Below are 10770 nucleotides of genomic sequence, written 5' to 3'. Positions count from 1 at the left end.
AAAGTTGTTCTTGCTTAGCAGAAGGATTAGGTGGACGATGAAGTTCTTTTCACGGTTAAGAAGGTTGATTCTGATGAAAAAAAAAACACTTAGTTGATAGATAGTGGCTACTCAAGCCATTTAACTGGTTGCAAGCAGAGTTTTGCAACTCTTGATGGCAGCTTCAAAACTAAGATAGAAATTGGCAATGGAGATTTCCTATTTATCTTTGGAGTTAGTATAGTATGAGTGCAAACACTTGATGGTTTAAAGTCAATTTCAAACATTTTTTATGCACCTGATGTTAGTCAAAACCTACTCAATGTAAGGTAGCTGGTGGATGATGATTATGAATTAGTATTCAGGGATAAGGCATGGACAATTAAAGATCCTACTAAAATTGAGCTACTAATAGTAGGGATGAGGAAAAAATGTTTTCCTCTAGATTGGATGAAAGTTAATCATTCTGCTTACAAGTGCACTGTGAGTGATAATGACCTTTGGCAAAAAAGATTTGGTCATGTGAACTAGGTTCACTTAAATTGATGAGCACAAATAAAATGGTAGTTGGTTTGCCAATGATTTCAAGCTGTAACAAGGTATGTGATATTTGTTAATTTGGCAAGCACAAACGTGCAGCATTTCCCAAAGTCAAAAGATGGAATGCTACACAAAAGTTATAGTTGATGTATACTGATCTTAAAAGCCCCATGAAGACTTCATCTCTAAATAGAAGCAGTATTATTTACTATTTATTGATGACTATACAAGGTTGACCTGGGTTTATTTTCTCAAAGTGAAATATGATGCTTTGAAAGTGTTTATTAAGTACAAAGCACTAGTAGAAAATCAAATGAACATGACCATTAAAATGCTAAGGAGTGAAAATGGTAGTGAATACATAAATAAAGAGTTTGAACGTTACCTGAGCAAGTTTGGTATTTTACATCAGTTAACAGTGTCTTATAGCTCTTAATAGAATGGTGTTTCTAAGATAAAAAATATAACCTTAATGGAGATGGCAAGGTGTTTACTCTTTAAGAAAAGTTTGCCAAAAACACTGTGGGCAGAAGATGTGAACATAACCAAGTATTTGCTAAACTTAGCTCCAACAAAAGCCCTGGTAAGTAAGATTCCTTATGAAGCTTGGTATGATTTGAAACCTTCAATTGTTCATTGAAAAATATTTGGATGTGTATGTTATGCAAAGATATCAAATGTTAAGAGAATAAAACTAGACAAAAAATTTGTTATTGCAATTCACCTTGGGTATAATGAAGTTTCTAAAGGATATAGATGATTGAAAGTCATGATAATGAAGTTCTTTACTAATAAGGACGTTGTTTTTTATGAAAGCAAGAAGTGGAATTGGGACACTAAAGTTGTAGAAAGTTCACACAATCAACACATTGTGATAGATTACATATCAAAACATGACAATGAACTAGAGTTAGATGATGATAATGATGAACCTCTTGTGAAAGGGACAAAATCTTTGGAAGACATTTATTTAAGGTGTTATGTTGCTATCTTTGAACCAAGTTCATATGTAGAAGCTATTGTAAATGAGCTTTATAGACAAGCTATGAAGACTGAGATGATGATGATTAAGAAAAATAATACCTAATGTTTGGTTGACAGACTTGAGAATCAAAAAGTAATAGGAGTTAAGTGGGTCTACAGAAGAAAACTTAACTCATATGAAACTATCAATAAATACATGGCTAGATTTGTTGTGAAGTTCTCTTAAGTATGTGGAGTGCATTTCTTTGAGACTTTTGCACCAGTAGCCAAACAAGATACAATTAGGCTACTGGTGGCACTTGTAGCTATTGAAGGATGGCCAATATAGCACTTGGACGTCAAATTTGCATTCTTAAATGGGACTATCAAAGAAAATATCTATGTTGAGCAACCTAAAGGCTTTGTTCTAGTTGAGAAAGAAAATAAAGTATGTAAATTACTCAAGGCACTGTATGGTCTTAAACAAGCCCCACGAGCTTTGTATGAAAGAATGAACAACTATTTATTAAATCGAGGCTTTATAAGAAGTGAAAATGAACATACTTTGTATGTCAAAAGCTCAAGTAATCTTGTATATCTTATAATTTCTCTCTATTTCGATGATCTACTCATCACAGGGCCAAGTGAAGATATTTTGAATGACTTCAAAGGAAAAATGCAAAATGAGTTTGATATGAATGATTTGGGGAAAATGTCATATTTTTTGGGTTTGCAGATTAAGCAAAATGCAGGTTATATACTGATGCACCAAAAAAAATATGGTTCAGAGTTGTTGAAGAACTTCAAGATGGAAAACTATAAGTCAGTAGCAACACCACTGGTCACTGAAAACAGGTTTGGTTTGAATGATGGAAATGTAGAAGCTAATGAGACGTACTACAAAAACCTCATTGGAAGTTTACTCTATCTTTCTACATCTAGACCAGATATTATGCATGCTACTAGTCTGTTGTCTAGATTTATGCAAAAGCCTTCAGAAGTTCATTTAATGGCAACTAAAAGGATTCTTAGATATGCTAAATGAACCTTAAGTTATGGTTTAAAATTCGGTTAGAATATGAAGCTGGAATTGCACGGTTACTCAGACAATGATTGGGTAAGGAGTTGGGAAGATTCTAAAAGCACAAGTAACTACTACTTCTCCTTTGGGAGTGCTATATTTTCTTGGAATTCTAAAAAACAGGAAATTGTTGCACAATTCTCTATAAAGGCAAAATATGTGACTACATCAGCTTTAATAAATCCAGCACTCTGGCTCAAAAGATCCTATTAGATTTGAAAGTGATTCATGAACAACCAATAGTTCTTTGGGTGGATAACAATTTTGCTATGTGATTACTTCAAATCCAGTTAATCATGGAAGAACAAAGCATATAACAGTTAAACACCATGCTATAAGAGAAGCCATCAAAAACAATGAGGTTCTGGTTAAGTATTATAGCACCAATGATCAGTTGGTTGACATCTTTACTAAAGCACTTACAGCATATTTGGTTGGAAGGAATGGAATAGTCATTCCTCTTATTCCTAATCCTTCTTTAACACTTTATTTGGTTGGAAGAAATTGCCATTCAGGGATATAAGGGAACACTCAATTCCCAGGCCCTTTTTGGTATGGGCTCCTCGATATTGGCTATTCCGAGAAGCGAAGAATAGAGTAAAAACATTAATGGACAAAAATATCCTTCATTGATTTGAAGAATTACCCTACTATGTAAAATACATTTTATTCATTTTTTACAATTTCTTTCTCTCTCTACCCAACTACCACTCTCTTTCTCTCACTAAATTAAAATGCATTTAAAATTTAAAAATTAAAAAGAAAATATTTAAATGAATTTAAAATAAAAAGGTTAAGTTTTAATTAAACATTATAAAAAGTTAATATTTTAAACTTAAAAATTAAATTAAAATTTTAATTATAAAATTTTTATATTTTAATATTTTAAAATAAAGAATAAAATAATAAAATTAATATTTTAATTCAAAATTAAATATTATATTAAATGGTATTTTTGTCATTTATCACTTACTCCTTAATTATTCTTAAAACTATTCATGCTAATCAAACATTAAAATAATTTATAATAACAATTCATGTCATATATCATTCCCATAAATCAAATTACATAATAGTTATTCATCGTATATTCTATTCATACGAAATAATTATTCCATTCTCACTCTATTTCTTCTTATAAACCAAACACACCTTTTAATAAAAATAAATATGAGCTAATGAGATTGAAGCTCGGAGTCTACAAATTCAACTTCCAGAAAGTGCGTTGAAGGTGGAAGGTTGAATTGATGCATGGAGCAAACCTTTTTTAAACTGTTTGGTAAAGTGACAGCTCGTGATTGTCACATTCTTTCTTTACTTATCTGATCAACGTGATATACACGTGTTCTTGTTTCATTTTATTTCTGATTGGTTTTTATTCCCTTTTGTTTAGCAATGCACTAGATAGCTTTGTGTGGGGTCCATTTCAAACCGTTTTATATTTGATATGGTATTTTAAAACCAGCTGTTTTAGTCGTTTCCGGCTTTTGGTATCTGGTCTTCTTCTTCATCTTGTTTTGCTTTTGCTTACTAGTGTCGATTTTTAAGGATTATTATTTTTTTTCTTAAAAGTTAACAAAATGCCTGTTAAAGCTCAAAACCAAAGACCAAAATGTTAGTCTAATATTAGTCATCACTTTTCATTATTTTTAGTAAAAAAGTCATCCGTTTTCGTATGCTTGATGACTGGTTTCAGTCAATCTAAACCTCCTTTTTGGTCAGTCTGTACAGTTTTCTAATTTTTGCTCTCATTCGTAGGATAAATAGCAGAATTGGAGTGTTGGTACTTGTACTCAAGGCTCCGGAGACAAAGTAACAAATTAAATTTTCTTGATCAAGCGAACATTGACAGTCGGGTTTGCTTTAGTTTGAGGTTGATTATACGTGAATTCTTGTTGTTTATGTTGTTTTTTGTTGTTGGAAGTTTGGTTTAGTTTGAGGTTTTACAAGGAAAGTTTGGTAAAAGATTGCCCATTTTCTTGATCAAGTGAAAGTGAAATTTTACAGATATGACTTGTTTGTAGATTTACCTTAAGTGTATATGTTGAAGTTATGAAATGTCCAAGAGCTTGCTTTTGTCATGTTAACTCCACTTTGGAAGGAACATAGCAAAAAATTCTTAGTACTTGCTAGATCATGACCATCTTTCATTCAAAATGATACGATGTATGCAGTAGTCTTTCGTTTCTTAAACAACGCATGAATTTTGATGATAGTATCTGGCTTTGATTGCAGAATTAAGTTTAGATTAGCACTAGTTGCACAAGTCAACTACCATTGAAAGCCATGCTATGTGCAAAAGGTGGATCCTAAAGAAAGATACTTTGATTTTTAAAAAAAAAAAATCATTTATCTTCCATTTTTTATTTTTTGGTCTATCAAAAGTCAAAACCAGTTAAAGCAAAATGATGCCTGAAATTAAGGAGGATAAAGAAACTGAATACTGATTGAAAGCAATAACAATATGCCATCATTTCTAACTTGCTAAAGCTGTAAAAAGTGTTGTCATGCATAAAGAGTGGGCAACCTAACTTAGGCATTTTAGGTCATTTAACCTCCATTTATGCTCTCAAAGTGCAATAAATTAGATCTATTACTACTAAGAAAGGGATGGTATTTTTTATACATATATTTGAGAGAAAAGAAATTCGAATCTTATTCTTTTTATAGAGAGATCATTCACTAATCAATAAACCGAATGCGAAAAAAGAACTTCTAATTTTTTTTTCTTTTTATACACCACACATAAATCTCTTTACTTTCTCTCACTACTCTCTCTTCTAACTGACTTGGTCCTAAGAGAGTCAATCTAGCCGGTAGTTGATTGAACTCCATTGTTGGCATCATCAAATTCAACATTTTAGCATGACATTTTATACCTTCATTTCCCTCTAAATTCCATCAATTAAACAAGGTAATAACTAATTTACCCCTATATTAAACGTAAGAAATGAAGACAATTTCCTTATCTAGCAGCATCACCCTTTGCTCCTTTAGGGAAAATTCAAAAACATTTAGAGGTCCGTTAATTGCTTAACATAATGTGATATCACAGACCATTCTCTAGGAATATTTGGGAACACAACTCTTTGGGGAAAAAGAAAATTCTACTTTCCGGAATCAGTTCGATTTGTTGACACCATTTTGCCACAAAGACTTTGTCACATCGCTGCCCCCAATAGAAATTCCTGTTGAAGCCGACGTCAACAGATTGGAATGGCCCATTGTCTCACAAAGGATAAACCATGTATGGGAATAAATTCTTAATCATTATTCATTGTCTAGAATGCAGATTTACCCTTTAACACCCACTTTATCTTCACTTCATAAATTTGTCATCATAAAGTGGCAAATGTAAATTTTTCAACACCCTTCGTACTGTGATAATCATTATCTAATCAACTGTTATATTAGTGTATACCATAGTGAAGATCAATTAATCCAGCTTTAAGATTATGTTTGTGCTCTGAGTATTATATAAGAAGCACGAAAGGAATTTCTCTTTTTTTTTTTACTTTTTTAAATAGTTAAGTTTGGAATTCGATTTTGAAACTTTAGTCAAAAATAAAAAGATTTGCCTGCTACTTAATTATAACACTTGTTTTTGTTAGGCAAACATAGATTAATCATATGTATAAAGTAGAATTGTCAATGGATTGAGTTTAAGTTCGGTTGATATTTTTAAAATTTAAAACCGTTTCCAAGTGTATCCAATTAAATTTTATTTTTTATTAAAATATTATATTATCATTTATATGAGTAATTCTAGGTGTTAGGCCATCTAAGAGATCCTTACAAGATTTTTCTCCTCTCTATCCTGATAAAAGAAAATGAAATCAACACATAGTGATATTGCAAAGGATAAGAACGACATACAAACCAAATTTTTGTCAAGACCGTATATTATAAATATAAAGAGATTAATCTGCACCTAGTAATCATCTTCCTTACATATTTATTCACTAAAGTAACTAAACCTATCTCTAGTGTCTTCTATTCTTACCTTTGCACTTTTGTTCTCTTCTTTTATGAAATCAAAGACATTTGGTGCTATATGAAAATTTTAAATCATTAATCCACTTTCATATAAAATTTGATAAGTATAGTGTAATCGGATCCACACATTATCAAGGCTATTATCATAGTGCCACTCCAAGCATCTTATCGTTCATTTCAAAAAAAAGAAAAAGCATCCTATCATTCTAATACAAGTCACCCTCAATGGTACACTAACAAAAACCAAATGCCAACACTGTTAATTTAAAAAATGAAAATCATAGAGTTAACTTTGGTTACTTTTTTCTTTTTTTATCATATATTATTAATTAAGTTTCTTTTTGTTTAATAGTCAAGTATTTAATTCGATAGTTGATGTATAATTTATTCTTTTTAGAATCTCAAGATTCAAATTTTTTTTATCTAAATCAAAACATAAATATATAAAAATAAAACTTCCTTTTATTTAAAGAGAGAGTAATTGCATATTAAGAAGCATTTTGGAGAAACCGAGTGATGTACAGTATGTCTTCCATCTTACGAGATACTAATCTGTCAATGTTATGGTTAATATGATTGAGGCAAAGAATTGTGTGCCAATGCTCAAAACAGCTAGCATCATTGTTTTTATGTTAATGAAGAAAGAGAAACATATTATATAATTCTTGTCTTTACTATGGGTGCTAAGGTCATCTGATATGGATAAGCTTGGTTTTTTTATATTGTTCTAAGCACCATCCTCTCTGATTATTGGTTAACTAAGGTGCTTAGGTCATGGATTCAATTCTCAAATGAAAGTCGAGTTGAAAGTAGAGAAAATCTTATGCAACAAAATCTAGTCAAATTGCAAAGAGAAAGAACGAAAGAAAGAAGAGAGAACTGATTTCATTGCTTTCCCTTTCACATCTCTACCCATCAAAGGTTTAAGTGAAGGTGCAAAAGTGAGGGATGAGTTATCGGAAGGCAAAAATCATTGTCTAATAAGAAAAATAGAGAAAGAGAAGCTAGTTTTCATGCAACCCAACTGCTAAAAAGGAATAAAGGAAAGACAGAAAGAAAATAAAAAGGGTAAAGATTGTTGCTTTAATCTATTCCTTTGATCATTTGTGGAAATTTCATACAACTTGAGTCATAGTGTTACTTTTTTACATATAGAGAGAGAGTATTATACAGGCTAAATGCTACTAGTTGGTTAATAGAAAACCATTTCAATTCAATTCACAGCTGCCAACAAAAAGATGGGTACAATGAAATAATTATTCTTCTTTGAAAAATTTGGATTCCATGGTATCACTTTACCTTTATTTATATTGACTAATTGTCAAATTACTCAAATAAAATTTCAAAATGAATGTAAATTACATCATGGAAAAGACTAGAAATTATTTTTTATAATAGTGATGAATAAGCCCTGTACGTAAGTCTTAACAGAGTAAACTACTTTATTTGCAATCCCAATTCTAAGGAGGTTTAGTAATTCAATCAATAAATTGTAAAAGTACATATCTAAAACCATTATATGATTTGTTTTTTTTTTTTATGTACTAAAGCATCGGAATTTAGGTGTGGTTTGATACTTTACAATACAATGTGATTACAGATAATGTAATTGCAAATAATGTGATTGCAAGCAATGTTATTATAGGAAAAATAATATTACAATATTTGATATAATATACAAATAAAATAATGATTAAAATGTAGGGAAGATAACATTACAACGTTTTGTTTACAAGTGCTTTGTTGGGAATGTAATGTTAATTTTTAAAATTACTCCTATTTATTAAAATACAAGTTTAATATACTTTTATTTTTATTGTTAATTTTTATATAATATCATCTCTTAAATATATTTTTAATGTCATATATTTTATTTTTATTTTTTATTATAATATTATATTTATTTTTATTTTTTAATATAATTTTTATATTAATTATTTTTATTTTTATTTCTTTATCTNTTTTTATATTATATATTTTATTTTTATTTCTTTTACTTATATTGTATAAATTTTAATTTTTTATATTTTATTTTATTTTTTAATTTTTATATTATATATATTATTTTAATTATAATATTATTAAATATTTTTAACAAAGTAATGAAGTTGAAAAGTAAAAATGTCTTTAATAATATTACAGAGTATAATATAATATGATTGTATTAATTTTGAACTGCAATCACATTACATCTTTTAGTTATAATGTAATTAAATTACAATCTTACATTATAATGATTTATTGTAAAATAAAATTATAATATAATTTAATTAAATATATTATAAAAAATATACTTTTATTTCTCTCGTACAAAGAGCTGTCTTATTTTTTTCCCTCTACATATCACAACTAACAATAAAAGATTTTGTACGCAAGAAATGTTAACCATTGTGTCCCTTGCCTCACCTCCTATTTAATTTAATTTGTCTAATTCTAACCAACATGGAATTTACACTCCCGTTACTGCCAGGGAATGTCCAAAATGGATCCCACCCACATAAATGTCCAGCACGTGTCTGAAACCCGAGAGGATAACCCAAAATGAATTCTACCAGCTTGTCTTACTTCTCCGAACTCTGTCACGCCTGCCCCATTAGCACGCTCCCTCCCCGCTAACCAAAAACGCGTTTGCGTGTGTCCATGCAGTACGGTTTCCTTAAGGGCACCCGTTAAAGCGACCTCAAATACCTTTCCTAATCACTTTTCTTCGTAAAATGAAAATTTGCTTCCAAACTAATCATTCTCCTAACAACATTTTAACTTTTTCTTTTTCTCCATAATATCCTTCAGTATGTGAACAATTTACAAAGTTGGGTTGTAGGATTACGCGACTTACACACCCTTTTCCTTTTGTTCACGAAAAAGATAACTTGGTTATGCACGGTATGAATGACTTTGATAAAATGGATATACCATTATGAGATTATGTTTTCTATTCTCCAAGCTCCATAACCGTATATGTATTCTTTTATTAAATAAATTATTATTTTAACTTATAATTAATTTCTTTATACTTAAGGGTTAAGTAAATCACAATTTTAAAAAAATTAATTATTAATAGAAGAATTTGAGGAGCTTAATACTAAATAGTTTGCAACCTAATTAAATGAGCTTAATCTTCGATATTCAAAAATCTACCCATAGATTTTCCTTTTAAGGAAAATTCAAAAATTTTAGTTTTTTTTTTACTACAAATATTGAGACATGTTTTCATTAAAACAAATATATATATGCCAAGATTTAAATAGAAATGGCAATGAGCTTTCAAAAAAGAAATGGCAATGGCTTATAAATAGGTATCCAACAATAACCGACTTGCTTATGTAGGAGTACTATAATTCTATTAAAACTAATTCGGATAGCGGCCCTAAGTTATTCGTTAATCAAATTTTTTTTATGTATATTTTTAATTTTTTATTACATTTCAGTTTGTATATTACTTATAATTGATAAATTATTTATTAAAATTATGAAATATCTAAATATAAATTTTACATTGAATTTATTGATTTAATTTTGATTAATAATATATGGAAAATTATTTAATCATACTTTTCATTATTGAGTTCAGGTCTGAGCTAGGTTTTTGTAGCCTATCCCCATGTCACTTCTAACTAAATAATCAATTTCGAGTTATAATAAGTATTGCTAATCAAATCCAAGGGCAAGCATATGTGCATTATATTCTTATATTACAGACCATGTTCTTTGAACTGCAGGCATGGCGTTGAACGTGGATATGATATATTTTTTGACAATTTACGCTTATTTTGAGGATCAAAGTGTTGTAGTCATATGAGTAGTGAAGTATTCAGAAAATATCAAATACAAGTATGTTAATTAGGATGAAGGGAAGAATCCAAATAACATATGATAGAGTACAACTACCTCAAAATTAGTGAATATTTTATCTGTACCATTCCTAGATTTAAATGCATAAAGTAATTAATGAACATTTCAAAATGAAGTGAAATTTATCTTAATAAAAAAGAATACTATATAAAATTGCATTAAAATTATATAAAATATAAAATTTAAGTAAGCATCGTATTAAAACTAAGCATTCAAAGAGAGCTCACAAGTTGGTCCAAAAACGCTAGCACAATAGAAACCATTAAAACAGAAAATTCAACAAAATTACACACAAAAAGGATAAAGTTTGAATGTGACAAAAGTAGCATAATTCTTGTTTATTGGGCGAATAAACCTAA

At 29.4% G+C, this 10770-nt stretch overlaps 1 protein-coding gene across 1 annotated transcript; it reads left to right on the top strand.

The window, feature by feature from the left end:
- LOC108663024 (uncharacterized mitochondrial protein AtMg00810-like) lies at positions 992-2527 on the top strand. The gene is made up of 2 exons (XM_018125509.1): positions 992-1102; positions 2219-2527. Exons 1-2 carry the CDS (start codon positions 992-994, stop codon positions 2525-2527), a joined length of 420 nt encoding a protein of 139 aa, XP_017980998.1.

Source organism: Theobroma cacao, chromosome 8, assembly GCF_000208745.1.
Source record: "Theobroma cacao cultivar B97-61/B2 chromosome 8, Criollo_cocoa_genome_V2, whole genome shotgun sequence".
NCBI lineage: Eukaryota > Viridiplantae > Streptophyta > Magnoliopsida > Malvales > Malvaceae > Theobroma > Theobroma cacao.
Note: the sequence above shows the minus strand (reverse complement) of the source record. Positions and strands in the feature narration are given on the sequence as shown.

What these genes read in the sequence shown, in the direction of transcription:
- LOC108663024 (XM_018125509.1), top strand. Translation starts at nt 992, where the DNA reads ATGGAGATGGCAAGGTGTTTACTCTTTAAGAAAAGTTTGCCAAAAACA. An exon ending in TAGCTCCAACAAAAGCCCTG is followed by an intron (nt 1,103 to 2,218) that starts GTAAGTAAGATT and finishes TTGGGTTTGCAG; the next exon opens with ATTAAGCAAAATGCAGGTTA.